Here is a 19,215-nt window from a genome sequence, read left to right on the forward strand (position 1 = left end):
CTAGCCCATTTCGCACAACCCTATTTGTCTCTGTTCTTCTCCTCCGAACTATCTTTCGTCTATCTCTTTTTTCGTCTGCTAGCCAATCACCCATCTCTCTCGCTCCCACCTGTTCCTGACAAGAAGCACACTGACGCACTGACATCGCGCCACTTGCGCGCGCACATTTCATTCTTTTCTCCTCACCCCCTTCCCACTACCTTGCCCCACCCTCGCCGATCCCCACTCCGTCCGCGCTACATCAGGCGATGTCAGCCGAGCTGTCGCTTCTGGTTCTCCTTGCTTGCTGCTTTCTGCCGCCTACGGAATGAATATCGTTCCTTCTGCATGCCAATTTAAATTTCTAACGGCCTACCGCTTCCACTTCCTTCTCCTTACAATTTGCAACTTCAAATTAGCTCCTAAACATCATTCTTTATTTAGTCGTATATTACATAATTATAATTATCCGCTTGGCAAGGGATCTGAACTGAAAATAAGGATTTTAGGTCCATTTGATGCTAGGAAACAATTGACTTGAGGATGAACGGCTACAGATACAACAGAATGTTTTGAAGGCTTTGGTGATGAAAGTTTAGCGATATTTTTCTGACTCGCCAGTTCCCAAATCCAAAGCTTTCCATCCCCTGATCCTGATAGAACTCGATTGTCCTGGCAATCGACGCTGGACTCTAAACAAAGATTTTCCGCTTTATGTCCTGTGAATTCTCCGAGTAGCTCTCCAGTATCTTTATCTATTAATTTAATACTCTCATCTGCACAGCTGACTAATACACACTGACCATCTCTGGTAAAGCTAGCGCAAGTTACCGCATCTATAATTAAACATATTGTATAAGTTCATATTACAAATATTTTTTAATAACCATATGAAAGAAATGTGCCAAACCTCCCATGTTGTCAGTACTTAATTGTCCTACTCTTATGTCATATCTTCGAATTTTCCCATCAAAAGAAGCTGATAAGATTTCATGATCTGATATTCTAATACTAGAGATGGCATCTTTAGCATCACTTAAAGTTTGAACAGGATCTTGTGCCCGACTACGTATGTCCCAACACATGACTGAATTATCTCGAGACCCTGAAATGGCCATGGTAGATTCTTCATTGAACCTGTATATATAAGCAATTAATTAATATGTTTACAATTTTACAACTATTTATTTTTCAATAGGGTCTATGCCTACTTTACTGTATTGATTGGACCTGCATGTCCTCTTAACCTACGAACTGGCATGCCAGTAGCAACATCCCATACTATCACTGATTTGTCCAAACCACAGGATACAATTTGACTGCTGTCGCAAGATGAACAGGCATCCATAACTTCATCTCCGTGGCCTCCATAAGTTTTCAATAGTGCTTCCCTGTATGGATTCCATAGCTTTAATTTTCGATCAGAACCACACGTAATGCAGTAAGCACCATCAACTACAAATTCAGAAAGAACCAAAGCTATTAGTTAAAAAATATACAAGTACTCTTATGTCATAAATGATTAGAAAAATATACATTTCTTTTACCGCTGAATCGAACTGCTCGGACGGCTCCTTGTTTACAATCAATTTCATTTATAAACTTATATTCCGCTTCCATTTTTTTTTTATTTAGAGATTCAAAATTTGGTTATAAAAATAACGTATAAATTATTTACATTCAACTAAACTTAGCACACTTAAAATATTACAATAACTTCGTTAACTTCCTCTCAACGTCTCCATTTCAACAATTAGCATACTTTTTCATAATATTTTTATTGCGACAAATTGATAATAGTGGCAATAGTGACATATACTATACAATAGTGAACTGCGCCAATCACGTGATGCAATTTAGGTTGCGTTCCGTTGTTCCGTTCTAGAATCAAGTAGTATGTATGATTTCGTGCGTTCGGGAAACACGCTATCTACACTGACCGGCGGGCGGTATGTAATATGGGCCATGGGCATGGCGTTCCTCGATGGATTCAGGAACCGCGTTAGAAAGGGCGTAAGGGCCGGCTAGGCGGCTAAGGCCCACCCAACCTCCAAATTCAAACGCACAGAGTTGTTGACCCACCCAAACCCAATGGACATCCGTATCGCGTGATGCGTGCGTGTATCAGCACTATCAGCTGTTATGCTCCGCAGCTCCATCTGCACGCCGGCGTTGCGAAAGGATAACAACTTCAACAACTGCTGCCAGTGCAGCCAACATAAAAAATATTAGGTGAAATATACTTATTTTTGTAAATATACATACATGCAATTATTTCATAATTTGGCTCTTTTACACTTAGAATTTTTAGTTTTTACATAATTAAACGAATTGATCATGAATTTTATTTTTAAAGAAAGGATTATCGAATCGCAAGAAAAATTAACTTAATTGTCTTAAAAGAAAATGATACATTTGAGTGAAGTAATAACAATAAGCTTATAAAAATAATTGTGATTAAAAGATTTAGGGCAGTGTTTGATATTGATTCGTGTTTGATAACTCGTTGACTTGATATGATCAACGATACTTATTCGTAATTTGACTGCTAATGTAGCAGCTTAGTGTATTTCTTAAGATCTAAAATAATAGAAATTATGAAGTTTAACGACAAGGAGCTTGCCGTAGCCAGTAATGGACCTGCAGATTTTGAAGGACGACTAAATCACAAACGGGCTCATAAATCAGGTTTATAAATAAAATAAAATTCTATGTAGTATCAGTATTTATCATTATAACCTAAAATTCTCCATTTATTTCTATAAATTCCTGATACCTTTTTGTTAAATTTTGTATTAATTTGTTTTATTTTTTATTGCTTCAGGTTTTAAAGAAAAATGGTTTAAGCTCAAGTCCAATCTTCTGTTCTATTTCAATATTAGTGATTTAGGGCAGATTGATAGAAGGCAACCCGATGGTGTTATAATTCTTGAGAATTTTAATATTGTTATTGATACTACTTCTGAAGGTGCCTTTGCCTTTAGTATAGCTTTTCGAGATGATGAATATGCAAAAAGGCATGTATTAAGTGGCAGATCTGAGGCTCAAGTGGAGCAGTGGATGGATGCTTTGAAACAAGCTAGTTATGGGTATTGGAGACATAGGTCCATTGTGCTTCAAGAAAGTTTGTGTAAAAAAACTGGGAAGGATCCACTTTTAATGTATCCGAGAAATCAAGGAGTCATTAGAGATGAGGCCTGGTCAGCTGCTCCAAGCTTTCGCTCACATGTACGTTCCTTTACTACTTCAATTGTAGCCTCACCTACTATAAGCTCCATAACAAAAGAAGTTGATTTAATTCAATTCTCCTAATTATTTTGTCAGACTGTGTTTTGTTGAATTTACTTTGTAGTATATAACCAGTATTAATCATACTTGCCTATTGATGAACAAATAGTCTCACGTTTTTCTGATTTGAATAACTGACATAGTGCTTGGATTGAAACTTTTTAAAAGTTTTCAATATAAACTTCATTATGTAGCTAAGGACAAGAAAACCAACTACTATTAACTAGAAAATGCTATATTCTATATACCATTATACTATGATATATTTATCTTAATTGAGTTGGTTTTACTTGCTCTAAATCTTTTTATTAATAAATGTTAAATATTTCTGTCTCTAAAAAATATTCTAAAGTAATCATTTTGATACCAAATATTGATTTGCTTTATATATTTTCATTGCATCACAAATGTATGTAAGTAGTGTATATACAGTAATAAGAAGGAAATAAACAACTATTTTCATATTATCTATGTCTACCTAAAATAAATTATTTTATTTCTTCATCTATGTACTTACCAATTTTGTACTAAATTATATCTCTGGAATAACATAATTTAACTAAGTTAATAAACATATAAGACACAACACAAGTTATTTTAAGAATTTCATAAGCAGATCTAGGAATTTAATTTTATTATAGGATATAAGTCTGTTCTGCGATGATTTTCACAAGGCATATTTTCACGAATTTTCTTTAGTAATTCGAGATCAATTTCAGCCACAGCTAGTCCAATTTTTTCTGCACATTGAGCTGTCACTGTTCCCCATGGATCAATAATCTAAACAAAGGGAAAAATATTATGTATTTTATTCTCTTATTTTCATAATGAAGAGCAATTCAATAATTACCATAGCATGACCCCAGCTTACTCGCTTTTTATTGTGCATGCCTTTTTGAGCTGCTGCCACAACATAACATTGTGTTTCAATTGCTCTTGCTCTTAATAAAATTTCCCAATGAGCAGCACCTGTTTGATAGGTAAATGCTGATGGATAAGATAAAATTTCTGCTCCCATATTTCTATGTGCAAGAGATAATTCTGGAAATCTCATGTCATAGCACTATTACCATTCTTAAGAAAATATTATGTTCAAAAAACTTAATTTTAAAAAAGATGAAACTGTTAAAAAGGATACGATACTGAGTGCAAGCTTTCCAAAAGGTGTAGAAATTGGTGCTAAAATTTCAGGTCCCTTTGAAACATAATCAGATTCTACCAATCTAACTCCTGTTTCTTTATTCTCCATATCAAACAAATGTATCTTGCGATAAGCAGCTACTACTGTTCCTTTATTATCTATTAATATATGTGTATTACTAATTTTTTCACAATCATCTGATGTCTAAAATTCTCAATTAAATTAGTATTTTTATAATGTAATAAAATTTGTTAAAAATTATGATTAAGTACTTTTTCATGTAAACCACCTAAGGATAACCACATCTCATTTTCTTTAGCAAGCTTCTTATAACTCTGCACGGTTGGACCATCTAAAGGCTCAGCCATTGCTACAATGTCTTTTTTATTATCAGCCAAATAATCGCAAGCCTCAGGAAAAAAGGCAGCCTGATCAAATTAATATTTACATAAAAATCTAAATTTGAAGGAACATTTTCACTCATTATTTTCATGAACTCTTACGATTGCTGATCTCAATTTAGCTGCAATAACTAATTGAGAGACAACTTTAAAATTTTCCTCCTTGTCTGCTACTGATCTCATTTGGCAAACTGCTATTAATGGATTAGCCATATTGTTTAAAAGTCGAATTTGTTTGGTGAATTTTAAAGTGTTTCTGTAAAATACAAGCTATAAATATTGTATTTTAAGAAAATACAAAAATAAAAAGTGTGACAGATATTGAAGTTGAATAATTTGCATTGATGATGTATTTCTATAGATAAATTTTTTAGCGAATAATTCTTAACAATTATAGTCATTCTTATAATGTTCTTAAAAAAGTAACAGTGGAAAACTGAATCATCCTTTTTTATTATAGTGCATTATAATTAAACATAATTTTGCCGAGAAAGTATAAATTAAAGTCAGTAAAAGGATGACGAACCAATTCTCCACCTTACAATGTTTGTAAATTCAATCAACAAAAAAGAAGATAAAAAAATATAAACATTACGTAGAATAGGATATTTTGGTTAGGTTCCGCACCCCCCGTATTATGGATGCCGCCATATTTGTTTAGATTTTTTAAAGCGCTAGAGTAGACAGCTGATAGATTCTGTTTAAAGATTACACTTATCATTTGTCGATGTACAAAGTGCAGAGCAGCTAAACAGGTGGGTAATGATGTTTTGAATGTAATATTGCGAATATGAGTAATTCAAATCCCAATGTAGATTTGTGCGTCAATAAATTATGTCTACTCATATAAATTTAATAATTATATAAAAAACGAACAAGACGGGAGTTTTATAAGAAAAATTACGATATTCTTATCGTACGACTAAGTCGATTTATTGAACATACAGAGTATTTATGTGCTTAGATGCATGACTAGATGTGATGATAACAAAGAATAGGAAAGTAAAAAGTGCTTGTTCCTTATATTGCTTATTATATAAGCATATTGAAAAAGGTAACACGAAGGATCAGTTTAGTAAGTCTTATATAGTGGGGATGTAGGTGGAGGATGTGATACTGCTTCTTAATAACGTATCACTAGGATGAGACGTTCCAGACCCCTTGCGAGAAACTCGTTTATGAGGATGAAGATTTAACGGTGGTAAGTTAGGGTTTTCGATTCGTGTCGGTGAACTAACTCGAGGTCTATTCAAAGTTCCCCTTTGAAGTGTCAATATACCTAAAAGAATGTAAGTAAGTTTTGATGTTTTTGCTGATAAATATTTACTACACACACACATACACACACACACACACACAAGAAAAAGTGCCTCGACCGACGGTATTATTATTTACTACGTACTCGCAGTCGAGACATTACCGTGTTTCTCTCGCATGATTTCGTACCAGAATCATTTGCCTCCAAAGTATCGGTCGATTCGTAATAACTGCTTTTCACAGACAAAGGTTCTTCGTAATCAACAAATGCCGTATTATCGAAAGCCTTATCGTCCCTTGGTCTATTGTGAACCGGTGTTGCTACTGGTGGGTCTGCATAAGTCTGCCAGTAAAGAAATAAAGCATTATTCTTCAACGTTGATTTAAACATCAAAAGCAATTTATGATATTAGAGAGCATGTTGATATTAAGTTTGTTCAATATGTTGATTTCAATAGAAACGTAAAATCTTTAAATTGCCTTGAGTTTTACATGTTCGGTTGGTGTGGTTGAGCAGGATCGCTTATGAAATTGTCCAGTTCCAATGGTCTCGTATGTATGCTCTTCCAGGTAATGCCTAGTGGTACCTCGTGGAGTCAATGTAGCCCACATCACTCGGCTGTCCTGCATGGAGTCGTTCGTACAAGGATATAGAACCGCCTCGTTCTGGACTCTCACATTTTTCGACTGCACTCCATTATTTGTACCGGGCATGGAAATGACGCTACTCTTCCCTCCCCTGTTACTACAAAATTTGCTTTACATACGTTTCATTAAAAAAGTGAACCTGTAAGTACTCTCTCGATCCGCTATAGTATTTCCATTAATTCTGTACTACTACTTACAATTTGCATTTGAGCAGCAGAGTGGCTAGAATAATTCCGATTAAAATTACCCCGACGCAAGAGGAGATGAGGACCAATAGCCACGTGTCGTCGAAGACGGTACCTGGAAGAGGAGCGTTGGATGACTTACTTGTGTTCGTTAACATCGCGACCAGCGAGGATACGTGAATTATAAACGAACCTTGCTGTGGCATCTCGATGTATTGAACACCCTCGGAACGCCTATCGCAATAATGCTTGCAGGGACTGTCATTGTGGTGTGCCGGAAATGGCAGAACGTCCGCGTTCGGATAAAAACTTGAGCTATGCTCCAGAAACGCCGGTAACGGCGGAGGTGGGATATGAAGAATATCCGGAGGTGGCCCCAGAGTGCATAATGTGCAACTCGCGTTGCTCATTATTGCCGTTATGTCTAGCTCCTTCATCTGAAATACCCAATAATTTTATAAACAAATTACTTGTTCACTTCGATCACCTTAAAATATCTCACAGATGACTAGGAATTGCGAAACGAAAAAGCTAATTTACACTTTCAAATTTTACACTGATTGTAAATAAACCATTAGCCTCGTTTTTGTTGGAAAACAAAAAATAAATATTTATATTGTCGCATTAGTTAATAGAAAAATTTAATTATATCGACTATTGTACAGACGACAAGATCATGGAAAAACAACATTTATTTGTATATACATATATGTATGTCGAGAAACGTCAAGAAATAAACGAGCACTGTCACTGATGTCGCGTTAGTTCCTTAAACAATACGAGGGCTCACTGTAGAAGTTACCTCATTATTGGGGATAGCAGGGATTGGCGGATGAAGTGCGGAATGGCAGGTGTATGACGTATAAAGGTTCAAAATGGGTGAAACAGAAAAAAATATTAGAGCAAATGCAGTTGGTTACCATCGAGCGACAGGGCCGTCTAGCCGCAACATTATAGCCAATATCGGCGGCTCAATTCCACGAAAGGAAAGCGCACGCGTCGTTCTATTGAACGGGTCCGAGCCGAGCATTTCGAGGACTCTACGACGAGTATGTACGACAACTACGCGCCTTCCGTTCCACCCTCTCTTCCCAGATACTCCTAGTTGCCAGGACCCTTCTTCCCAGCTTCAGGATATCGTGGGCTCCTGCACTCAAAATTCCACTACGTTACTTCGGTCTCAATATTACAACCACTCACTTCTACTTGCATTCAATACCCTTTGATCCAATTTAAAACTCATTCCTTCAATAATTTCTTATCCTCAAGATCACATTATTTTTATCTATACAAAAATGTATACTAAAATCCTCTTTAAATGATATATTCCTCCTGACTACGAACTTTTACCTTTAGGATAAAATCCCTGCAATTATTATATTCTCTTAACAGAAGGATTTGTCAAACAGTAAATATTGAAGTAATTTGTAATTATCTAATAATTGAAAATAATGTCCTGTTAAAAAAAAAATTTTTAAGATTTTGTGAGGCGATTCTTATTTGTAATTATATTTTTAACGATAATAGATTTTCTAATCTGAATTGTTATTGTTTTTGTTAATGAGGGAGGGATGAAAGATGGAATGAGGAGATAGGGTAGAAATAATATTTTCTAGCTAAAAAAATGCTGGCACACTTTATAAATGAGATTTTGAGCAAACTAAAGACATAGGATAATGGGAATACGGCAAAATGATGTAAATTGAATAATATAGGTAAGTATAGAAAGACCACAGAGGGGGGTAACCGTAAAACTAGTAAATCTTTATTTTTGTTCGATGACTTCGATGTTCAAAATATTCAAATATTTCTAGAAATAAGAAAACAGTCCGAGCAATCTTGAAAACGAAAAACAACAAACAAGCTGACGAAATCCCTAAATTACCCAGTCCCCCAGTGAAATCAAAGATGGTGGAATGGAAACTCAAAAGATAAGCCATGGTCCATAGGTAAACCGGGTGAGCCATACACGAAACCACATACAATAACATAACCTATGAACTGAAATTTAGTTTATTGATTTAAATCAATATTTTTAGTTACACCGAAAATGAAGATTAAATTAATTTCAAGAAATTTTAATATTCATCGAATTTGTAAGAAATTTATGTCAACACAAGTAGACGGCAAAAGGGAAATCGAATGGGTAAAACCGCTTGGAAAAGAGACTAATATCAAAATATACAATTCATTAACAAAATGCAAAGTACCCTTGATTTTAAGAAATGAAAACTTTTTATCATGGTACATGTGTGGCCCAACAGTATACGATTCAGCTCATATTGGACATGCTGTGTAATATTTTTGTCTTTAATTAAATTTTCAGTGTGACAGTTCTTTTACTGAAATATTTTATTTTTTAGCACCTATTCAAAGTTTGACATTATGAGAAGGATATTAACAGAATTTTTTGATATTAATGTATTATTGGTCATGGGAATAACAGATATTGATGATAAGATAATAAAACGATCCAATGAGAGAGGTCAGGATTATCTAGAATTAACAATGTTTTATGAAAATGAGTTCTTTAATGACATGAATAAATTAAATATTTCTAAACCTTATTTAAGCTGCAGGGTCTCAGATTATATTCCACAGATTGTACAGCTAATTGAAAATATTTTAAAGAAAGATGGAGCCTATGTCATAGAAGACGGTACGATTCATTTTTTTATATAGTTTAGTAAATGTTGTAAGAAACGCTTATCTTGCTTAGGCTCTGTTTATTTTGATACAACAAGATACAAGAATTATGGAAAATTCTCATCTGTAGTAGATGATAGCTTTCATCCTTTGAAAAAATCAGCATTAGACTTTGCACTTTGGAAATCTGCAAAAGAAGGAGAGCCAAGTTGGCGGTCACCTTGGGGTTATGGTAGACCAGGCTGGCATATTGAATGTAGTGCTATTGCAAGGTATTTGCTTCAGCAATAAATAATTATTCTTGCAATCCTCCTATAATTTTAATTCCTTAACAGTGCTATGTTTGGAGATTGTATAGACATTCATAGTGGAGGAATTGACTTAGCATTTCCTCATCATGAAAATGAAGAAGCACAATCCTGCTGTTACCATGAAGTAGATCAGTGGGTAAATTACTGGATTCACTGTGGTCACCTGCATTTAGAAGGAGACATTAAAATGTCAAAAAGCTTAAAAAATACAATAAGCATCCCAGAATTTTTAGAACATTATACAGCTAATCAATTCCGTTTGTTTTGTTTATTATCTAATTACAGAAAAGGTAATCTTTCACTGGAATGTGTAACATTCATCAAGCCTTATATTAATTTACTTGTTAACAGGAATAGAATTCTCTGATGAGTTGATGAAGAACTCTGTAGCTATATTGCACAAAATTGAAAATTTTATTAGCGATTGCGACAATTATGTTATTGGAAAGCTTCCGAGGGGTAATGTCAACGGAAGTGCTTTACTGAACGTAAGCAAACCTTTTCTGAAATATTTTACTATTTTCGGAAAATTATGATCAGTTTTTTTTTACAGACCTTAGCGGACACAAAACACGAAGTAATCTCAGCACTGGCCGATGATTTTGATACATATCGCGCAATTCAATCAGTTTTAAACCTTGTAAATGTAGGAAATAAAATGTTAAACCAGAATACTGTAAGTAGTTAATAAATTATCAATATTTAATCATAAATAAATTAACCTACTAATTTTTGTTCTTATTAATCATGTAGACTGATACATCATCCCGACCGGTTACGGCAGTAGCAGCGGTTTCAAATTATATTTCAAAGACTATGGAGAAGTTGGGCATTTCGAGCGTTATAATTGAAAATAATTCTTCTATGAAAGTAGAAGATATCATTGAAGACTTTGTAAAGTTTAGAGGCCGTGTGAAAGCTCGAGCAATGGAATTAAATAAAGATAAAACTCTGTTGGGCGCATGTGATGATGCTCGGTCAAAATTGTCTTTGTATCATGTACAAGTGAAGGTTTCAAAACAATCGTTTAAAAAAAAATTGAAAATTTTAGAAAGTTTATTGATAAATATTATTTTTTCTTTATTTTCAGGATTACAAAAATGGGGAGTCTATTTGGAGTTATAAAGATGTTTGATTCACATTGACCTAATTAAACTTTGTTTTGTAATATATAATTAAATTATAAGTTATAAGGTTTTAATAAAAAATTGTGTATTAATTAATCTAATTATCAGTTGTTTTTAGTCTATTAGATTCCATAGCGCTGCCTCTGTACTGCTTCATTTGTTTTTCTAACTTTCTTTCGGCTAATGTTTTTTTAAGACCTTTCATTTTTCTTGTTTGTATGCTGTTAATATTCTGAGATCCCACATGTATACGCCCATAAGTGGTTCCAAATGTATCTTTGAATATGTTTTTCTTCTTTTTAACCTGCAATGTGAAGGTTTTTTTTAATAGCACATACTGTTTGTAATGAAATGAGGAAGAAAAAGTACTACCTTTAATTCTTTAGGTTTCTTGCAAGATTGCTTAAACAGATCTTCAGAAGCAAGTTTTGTTCTCCTGCACAATAAATCTGATCTAGGTCCAAATTTCTCTAGTTCTATCCTTGGTATTCTACTGTTTGATTTTTTTAATTGAATTCTAAAAAATTAGTCTTTTAACAAATTAGAATAAATTTACTAAATAAAACTGGTACATAAAATTTACCTGTAACACCGTAGTAAAATTTTATTATCCACAGCTGTGAAGCTTAGTACATGCTCCAAGCCTTGAAGCCTGATATTTTCTACTATGTCATGTTGGAACATATCGATAAGCAAATTCTTTATCCTTCCATATTCATGATTGGTATCAAAAAATTCTCCATTAAACACTAACAAAGGCTTTATTTCAGCTGAAATTTTTGGTACCTTAAAATCCTTTAAACCTTTATAGTTTTCTACTTCAAACTCTACCATGTCTAACAATGTATGCTCAAAAGTTCTACCAAATATAATGTTATTGGGTCGCTTTTTGTTATGTAAAGCAAACATAAAAAATGGAGTATTATTTTTATGGACAAATTTCTCAATAGGTGTAACATCTTCGAAAGGTAGTATATTATTTTTCCTTTGCATCATTTGAACATGAGGTTTTTTTAAATCATACTAAAATAATATAAATATAATTAGTTTGTACCTATGTATAGCTACTTTGCAAATATTATTATTTACTTACCAAATCTTTCATCAAATTTGATGTGCTTTGGGAAGTTTTCTGTCCCTTCACATATACAAAGTTTTTTTTAAATCTTCAATTAACTTGATCTTTGCGATCTTCGACATTTTGAATTATCCCACGCTGTATAGTATGTATAGTAAGTGCCTGGCAAGGCAGCAGTCCCGCAGCACGCATCAATCAGAAGAGGTATCAGTCGCAAACCGCATGAGCAATCTCTCGTTTCATCTCTGACTAAACTAAAACTATGATACGAGTGAATCATAATTTTATTATTTTAGATACTAAAACATTGAAAAATTACACCGAAATATTTTCCTGGGATTAAATAATTTAATTCAAAACGGAAATGAAAATTATAGTTTACTTAAAGTGGGTATGGTGTGCTCTTGGCACCTCTACGAGATCTTCACCGATTCGACAATAGGCATATGTATGTATAACATTTACGAAGTCGGAAAGGATCCCGCAGAGGTGAGCCCCCTCACCACGACAAGGTGGCACACCGATGAGGAGGAGGCCGCGGCCCCACCTAAAATAGAAAAAGAAATTAATAATATTTGACTAAAAAAGTATTCATTTAAAATGAGGAAAGATTATAAAAAATGTTTCCTCATTTCTGTTAATAATTGAGACTTTTAAGGATAAGCAAAAATATTATATAAGCAATCATTCTAATAAGAAATATATGAATGAGGAGAATAGTGAAATTTTGTTCCTTCTTTCCAATTGTTGATTGAGAAGTTTCATTCTCTCGAGAGTGAATGTGAATTCACACTAAGGTCAGCTAGATCAGGTCTGATACTCTCTTCAGTGACTAAGTACCCTTACACTCTTTATCCTTTGGCGTGGATCAGAGTTGACCCACGAAGAACTACTACGTCGAGGAAACGATTTACACACCAATAAAGATGGACCTCTATTAGGTGAACTTAACGAGCCAACGCCGATAATCCACAAGGACAAAGTGAATAAGGGTTTATATAGGCATTGAACGAGGATCAGTCCGTTCTAGTTGGCACTCGAGAGTCTACTTCTCCAAAAACATCTGTACTTGAATTAACAAAAATTGGGAATTACAAAATTATTAATGCCTATTCCTAAAAGGATTAAAATAAATATATAATAATGTAACGTGCGTTTGTTTTATATATTGTAATGGTCCTCTTCCTCTCCACCTAGAATAGAAAAAGAAATTAATACTATTTGACTAAAAAAGTATTCATTTAAAATGAGGAAAGATTATAAAAAATGTTTCCTCATTTCTGTTAATAATTGAGACTTTTAAGGATAAGCAAAAATATTATATAAGCAATCATTCTAATAAGAAATATATGAATGAGGAGAATAGTGAAATTTTGTTCCTTCTTTCCAATTGTTGATTGAGAAGTTTCATTCTCTCGAGAGTGAATGTGAATTCACACTAAGGTCAGCTAGATCAGGTCTGATACTCCCTTCAGTGACTAAGTACCCTTACACTCTTTATCCTTTGGCGTGGATCAGAGTTGACCCACGAAGAACTACTACGTCGAGGAAACGATTTACACACCAATAAAGATGGACCTCTATTAGGTGAACTTAACGAGCCAACGCCGATAATCCACAAGGACAAAGTGAATAAGGGTTTATATAGGCATTGAACGAGGATCAGTCCGTTCTAGTTGGCACTCGAGAGTCTACTTCTCCAAAAACATCTGTACTTGAATTAACAAAAATTGGGAATTACAAAATTATTAATGCCTATTCCTAAAAGGATTAAAATAAATATATAATAATGTAATGTGCGTTTGTTTTATATATTGTAATGGTCCTCTTCCTCTCCACCTAGAATAGAAAAAGAAATTAATACTATTTGACTAAAAAAGTATTCATTTAAAATGAGGAAAGATTATAAAAAATATTTCCTCATTTCTGTTAATAATTTGAAACTTTCAAGGATAAGCAAAAATATCATTTAAGCAATCATTCTAATAAGAAATATATGAATGAGGAGAATAGTGAAATTTTGTTCCTTCTTTCCAATTGTTGATTGAGAAGTTTCATTCTCTCGAGAGTGAATGTGAATTCACACTAAGGTCAGCTAGATCAGGTCTGATACTCTCTTCAGTGACTAAGTACCCTACACTCTTTATCCTTTGGCGTGGATCAGAGTTGACCCACGAAGAACTACTACGTCGAGGAAACGATTTACACACCAATAAAGATGGACCTCTATTAGGTGAACTTAACGAGCCAACGCCGATGATCCACAAGGACAAAGTGAATAAGGGTTTATATAGGCATTGAACGAGGATCAGTCCGTTCTAGTTGGCACTCGAGAGTCTACTTCTCCAAAAACATCTGTACTTGAATTAACAAAAATTAGAAATAATAAAATAGTATTCGCTTATCCTTGAAATTTTAAGAGGAGGAGGGGCTGGGGAAAAAAGAGGACGTTTTTATTAAACGAGATAGCTATTATCTACGCGACGGAAGCGGCCATTGAGTGTCGAGGCCGAATGCCGGGGACGAAGAGTCGGACACAGGCCCACACCTTGTTCTAATGTTGCAAAATGTTGGATAGAACCTATATTTTTTTTGATAGGACGAGATAGAAGTCTTATCTTTTCCAAATATCGAATCTGCAATAGAATGTAAAATCGATACTGGAAAAGATGAGATTTCTATCTTGTTCTATCGCCAAAAAGAAGTTCAATCCCTCAATTTACCGCATTTTAACAAGGGGCACCATAGACTTGGCAATAGGCATACCAGCGGAGTATGCATGTACCACCCATAACACCGGACGAGTAATCGAAGCCTCGTATAGGCAGGGGCACTGCGACCAGAACAGTCGAGTACTGACCCACCTACACTTAACCCCGACCCGAACAAAGCATTACTTGCATGTTATGACGATTGCATGCGGGGTACAAGCAGTAAGCACCATGGTATGTCTATGGACAAGTTAGGGTGAGAGTGCAGGCAGAGATACCGGAATCTAAGACCCCCCGAACCGTGACAACGAGACCCGATGGTCGCGAAATACGACAGGAATTTAAGCAACAAACGACTATTGAGTATCGAGGCCGAAAGCCGGGGACGAAGAGGCGGACACAGGCCCACACCTTGTTCTAATGTTGCAAAATGTTGGATAGAACCTATATTTTTTTTGATAGGACGAGATAGAAGTCTTATCTTTTCCAAATATCGAATCTGCAATAGAATGTAAAATCGATACTGGAAAAGATGAGATTTCTATCTTGTTCTATCGCCAAAAAGAAGTTCAATCCCTCAATTTACCGCATTTTAACAAGGGGCACCATAGACTTGGCAATAGGCATACCAGCGGAGTATGCATGTACCACCCATAACACCGGACGAGTAATCGAAGCCTCGTATAGGCAGGGGCACTGCGACCAGAACAGTCGAGTACTGACCCACCTACACTTAACCCCGACCCGAACAAAGCATTACTTGCATGTTATGACGATTGCATGCGGGGTACAAGCAGTAAGCACCATGGTATGTCTATGGACAAGTTAGGGTGAGAGTGCAGGCAGAGATACCGGAATCTAAGACCCCCCGAACCGTGACAACGAGACCCGATGGTCGCGAAATACGACAGGAATTTAAGCAACAAACGACTATTGAGTATCGAGGCCGAAAGCCGGGGACGAAGAGTCGGACACAGGCCCACACCTTGTTCTAATGTTGCAAAATGTTGGATAGAACCTATATTTTTTTTGATAGGACGAGATAGAAGTCTTATCTTTTCCAAATATCGAATCTGCAATAGAATGTAAAATCGATACTGGAAAAGATGAGATTTCTATCTTGTTCTATCGCCAAAAAGAAGTTCAATCCCTCAATTTACCGCATTTTAACAAGGGGCACCATAGACTTGGCAATAGGCATACCAGCGGAGTATGCATGTACCACCCATAACACCGGACGAGTAATCGAAGCCTCGTATAGGCAGGGGCACTGCGACCAGAACAGTCGAGTACTGACCCACCTACACTTAACCCCGACCCGAACAAAGCATTACTTGCATGTTATGACGATTGCATGCGGGGTACAAGCAGTAAGCACCATGGTATGTCTATGGACAAGTTAGGGTGAGAGTGCAGGCAGGGATACCGGAATCTAAGACCCCCCGAACCGTGACGACGAGACCCGATGGTCGCGAAAGATGATTTTAATATAAAATGATTAAACGCGACGCGACGCAACCCATCTCCGAGAGATTAGCCCTTAAAAGGACTGTTTAGTAATAAAGGGGGGTGGTAGGGGGAGCTAGGAATGTACTACCTACACCAGAGTACATTTAGTTCTACGCACCACCAATGCGGTCTTATGAAACATCGTGCCAAATCGGGGACGGATATACTTTCTCACCACCACCCCATCTGCAACGCGTGCAGCTCTGACAACACATAGCTATTGCTAAGTCCATGTGAGACTTGGCAGTGCTTTCTGTGTATGAGAGCTGCGCGAATTGTAGACAGCGTGTTTGTGAGAAATATCTGTCCAGGGTCTAGTCACGCTGTCCGGCCGAATAGAAGGGGCGCGTATTAAGCCCTTACACCACGACAAGGTAGTACTCATTGTAAGGGACTAATCTTTAAACTGCTGGCATTTTTCATAAAAAATTAATGGTTATTTTTCTCAAAGATTTATCAATATAAACAGCATATGTAGTTAATGCATTACCGAGATTATTGCAAAGCTACTATAGTGGCTTTACCGGCAGCTTAAAGGTTAATCATTGCTTTTTAAAATTATTATTTTGCATACTTTATAAAAAAATATATTAATTGAGATATTTGGTATATATTTTCCAAATTTTTCAGATAACTCATTGCCTCTTCGATTTCTACTTTCCCTCGCCTGAGTAAGGTTATTAGGAGAGACTGTAATACACTTTCACAAATTTTATTCAAGTCGTTACTCAAAATCATTACGAATGACAAATATTTAATTAAAAAGAGTATTACGATACTTTTTTGCGCAGTAAATTATAGCGATAACACCAATCCTTGCCTATCACCGAAAGTTATAATGCCTATAGCCGATGCACAAAACTAAAGGGCCTACCTATTTCGGAAAGCTAAAGCTGAAAGAAAAACAAACGCAAAATATTTACAGTCGCCATCACGAACCTGGGAAACACGCAAAAAACAAGAAATAATTTTAATCTAAGGAGGACAGACTGGAACCTACGCGGTAGGTTTTCTATCATCCTTTGATTAATAAACAAAATTTCCACGGTTTTAACCGTGGGACTCACTCGTTCGGCGAAATTCCATCGATGCTTTAACTGCAAGATGACAATGTGGAGATGGTCATGATGCCGAAGACCAAGGCAGCGATGATGATGCTGGAGAAAATCACTCGCGAAAAGTACGCTTGAAAACGATACTTCCGGGCGCCAATCTTATATAACCTGTACTAGGCGCACTGCGCAATGCGGATATTTTAAATATTGCTGCGCACGACGCGAATTTTGAACGGTGCTACGCGACACGGGTTTTTAAAATTTCACCAGGCGAAGCGGAAGTTTTAAAATGTCACAAAGATTTAATTATCGGCAATTAAAAATAAATTCATACTTTCTTGTTATCACTCACGCGTGCATTGTCATTATTATATTAAAATAATTTTACCAAAATTCGAACGTTTTCTAATTAACCTTTAGCTGCCATTGTGGGGTGAATTTGACCCCAACCGTCATTAAGTTTACTATGAACACTTTTAGTTGAAGAAATAGGGACCTTATAAGTTCAAAACTTATGATGAATAAGCAGTAAAATATCAAATTATTTATTGCTAAAAATGTATCATTTTAAAATTAAAAAAAATAAAAATATTCAGTGTTGACTACTAAACGACTTATTTTCTTCATAATATGTATTTTACCAGTATGTCATTCCATTTTTGACTTTTCATATTAAAAAATGGAGGAGCCATTTTTCTTACACGAATATGTTCAATTTTTGCTTTTTTCACTTTAACAATTTTTTTAAATATTGCATAAACTTTTTGTGTATATGTCAACACTGTCGGTTAAAAGAATACCTCACAATAATTAGAAAATTTGCTTCAAATTAATAATATGAATAACTACAGCTTAGCAATATAGTTTTTATACGATGGGGTCGGAAATGCACCAATGTGGCAGCTAAGGATTAAGAATTATATTCCATTTCTTCTAATACAATATAATAATGAAGAGCATTGTGTGATTAAAATAAAAGCATTTGCCTAAGAATAAATACGTCTAATAACCAAAAATCTTGATAGCATTTGCATGTTGTTATGTGCTTGTAGCGCCAAAGACAATCTCTGGCGGTCCTCAATGATGAACCTCAAAAAACAAACCCTACCTAACACCGAAAGCTATAATGCATAACCGACATACGTAAAAATAAAGGGCCTACCTATCTCGGAAAGCTAAATCTGAAAGAAAAACACACGCAAAATATTTACAGTCGCAATCACGAACCTGGAAAACATGCAAAAAAACAAGAAATAATTTTAATCGAAGGAGGACAGACTGGAACCTACTGTAGGTTTTCTGTCATCCATCGATTAATAAATAAGATTTCCACGGTTTTATCCGTGGGACTCACTCTTTCGGCGAAATCCCACCGATGCTTTACATGGAGGATGACAATGGAGATGACCATGATGCTGGAAACCAAGGCAGCAATGATAATATTGGAGAAAATCACTTGCGAAAAGTTCACTTTAAAACCGCACTTGGTGGGACGAATTGTAAAAACGAAACTATTTGTATACGCGCACTGCGCGACGCGGTCTTGAAAATATCACTTCGCACTACGCCGACTACGCGACGCAGATCTTTAAAATATCACTGCACACTATTCGAATTTTGAATGACGATAAGCGACACAAGTTTTTCAAACTTCACTACCCGACACGGATGTTTAAATTGTCACGAAGGTCACGAACGACGCAGATTCTTGTTACACGCACTAATACCTCAAAGTGAGGTTACTTACTGAAACAAATAAACAGATCGCGTATTTAAATAAATCTTATTTAAATAAATTTTATTTTAATAATTTCACTTTGTTACGTAAAGCTTAACATTGTCAGTGATTACGAAAAAAGAAAACGCGACGCACGATGCA

The 19,215-nt window shown here is 35.5% G+C and overlaps 5 protein-coding genes and 1 pseudogene across 15 annotated transcripts; 2 read left to right on the forward strand and 4 right to left on the reverse strand.

Annotated features, from left to right (window-relative positions):
• Nucleotides 1–394: 394 nt before the first annotated feature.
• LOC136780157 (WD repeat domain-containing protein 83) lies at nucleotides 395–2,077 on the reverse strand. Of its 3 annotated transcripts, XM_066738330.1 has the most exons (5): nucleotides 1,920–2,072; nucleotides 1,527–1,860; nucleotides 1,191–1,434; nucleotides 890–1,116; nucleotides 395–815 (listed from the first exon to the last, which is right to left on the reverse strand). In XM_066738330.1, the coding sequence occupies exons 2-5, from the start codon at nucleotides 1,597–1,599 to the stop codon at nucleotides 445–447; spliced, it is 915 nt and encodes a 304-aa protein (XP_066594427.1). In that variant the 5' UTR covers nucleotides 1,600–1,860; nucleotides 1,920–2,072; the 3' UTR covers nucleotides 395–444. The 3 variants fall into 3 exon arrangements, with proteins under 3 accessions (XP_066594427.1, XP_066594425.1, XP_066594428.1); XM_066738328.1 differs by having other exon boundaries at nucleotides 1,527–2,077; XM_066738331.1 differs by having other exon boundaries at nucleotides 1,516–2,076.
• A 189-nt stretch (nucleotides 2,078–2,266) lies between these two features.
• Nucleotides 2,267–3,881, forward strand: LOC136780161 (pleckstrin homology domain-containing family J member 1-like). The gene is made up of 2 exons (XM_066738334.1): nucleotides 2,267–2,667; nucleotides 2,804–3,881. The coding sequence occupies exons 1-2, from the start codon at nucleotides 2,577–2,579 to the stop codon at nucleotides 3,289–3,291; spliced, it is 579 nt and encodes a 192-aa protein (XP_066594431.1). The 5' UTR covers nucleotides 2,267–2,576; the 3' UTR covers nucleotides 3,292–3,881.
• Nucleotides 3,882–3,884: 3 nt separating this feature from the next.
• NitFhit (NFT-1 protein) lies at nucleotides 3,885–5,547 on the reverse strand. The gene is made up of 6 exons (XM_066738326.1): nucleotides 5,405–5,547; nucleotides 4,912–5,065; nucleotides 4,681–4,836; nucleotides 4,406–4,612; nucleotides 4,118–4,330; nucleotides 3,885–4,047 (listed from the first exon to the last, which is right to left on the reverse strand). Exons 1-6 carry the CDS (start codon nucleotides 5,458–5,460, stop codon nucleotides 3,886–3,888), a joined length of 948 nt encoding a protein of 315 aa, XP_066594423.1. The 5' UTR covers nucleotides 5,461–5,547; the 3' UTR covers nucleotide 3,885.
• A 170-nt stretch (nucleotides 5,548–5,717) lies between these two features.
• LOC136780154 (uncharacterized) lies at nucleotides 5,718–7,963 on the reverse strand. 4 transcript variants are annotated; one of them, XM_066738325.1, is made up of 6 exons: nucleotides 7,820–7,963; nucleotides 7,093–7,336; nucleotides 6,912–7,014; nucleotides 6,547–6,805; nucleotides 6,256–6,409; nucleotides 5,718–6,088 (listed from the first exon to the last, which is right to left on the reverse strand). In XM_066738325.1, exons 1-6 carry the CDS (start codon nucleotides 7,820–7,822, stop codon nucleotides 5,892–5,894), a joined length of 960 nt encoding a protein of 319 aa, XP_066594422.1. In that variant the 5' UTR covers nucleotides 7,823–7,963; the 3' UTR covers nucleotides 5,718–5,891. The 4 variants fall into 4 exon arrangements, with proteins under 4 accessions (XP_066594422.1, XP_066594421.1, XP_066594420.1 ...); XM_066738324.1 differs by having other exon boundaries at nucleotides 6,547–6,811; nucleotides 7,820–7,962; XM_066738323.1 differs by having other exon boundaries at nucleotides 6,559–6,823; nucleotides 7,820–7,962.
• A 309-nt stretch (nucleotides 7,964–8,272) lies between these two features.
• CysRS-m (cysteine--tRNA ligase-like protein, mitochondrial) lies at nucleotides 8,273–11,084 on the forward strand. 6 transcript variants are annotated; one of them, XM_066738299.1, is made up of 10 exons: nucleotides 8,275–8,614; nucleotides 8,714–8,857; nucleotides 8,939–9,194; nucleotides 9,263–9,558; nucleotides 9,619–9,817; nucleotides 9,881–10,146; nucleotides 10,208–10,344; nucleotides 10,410–10,532; nucleotides 10,610–10,867; nucleotides 10,947–11,084. In XM_066738299.1, the coding sequence occupies exons 3-10, from the start codon at nucleotides 8,950–8,952 to the stop codon at nucleotides 10,989–10,991; spliced, it is 1,569 nt and encodes a 522-aa protein (XP_066594396.1). In that variant the 5' UTR covers nucleotides 8,275–8,614; nucleotides 8,714–8,857; nucleotides 8,939–8,949; the 3' UTR covers nucleotides 10,992–11,084. The 6 variants fall into 6 exon arrangements, with proteins under 6 accessions (XP_066594395.1, XP_066594391.1, XP_066594394.1 ...); XM_066738300.1 differs by having other exon boundaries at nucleotides 10,610–10,861; XM_066738298.1 differs by having other exon boundaries at nucleotides 8,273–8,614; nucleotides 9,676–9,817; nucleotides 10,610–11,084.
• On the reverse strand, nucleotides 11,081–12,183 carry LOC136780304 (ribosome production factor 2 homolog; annotated as a pseudogene).
• Nucleotides 12,184–19,215: the final 7,032 nt, after the last annotated feature.

The sequence above is a fragment of the Prorops nasuta genome, unplaced genomic scaffold (assembly GCF_024137725.1).
Source record: "Prorops nasuta isolate Cenicafe-Biocafe unplaced genomic scaffold, Cenicafe_Pnas_1.2 PNAS00018, whole genome shotgun sequence".
NCBI lineage: Eukaryota > Metazoa > Arthropoda > Insecta > Hymenoptera > Bethylidae > Prorops > Prorops nasuta.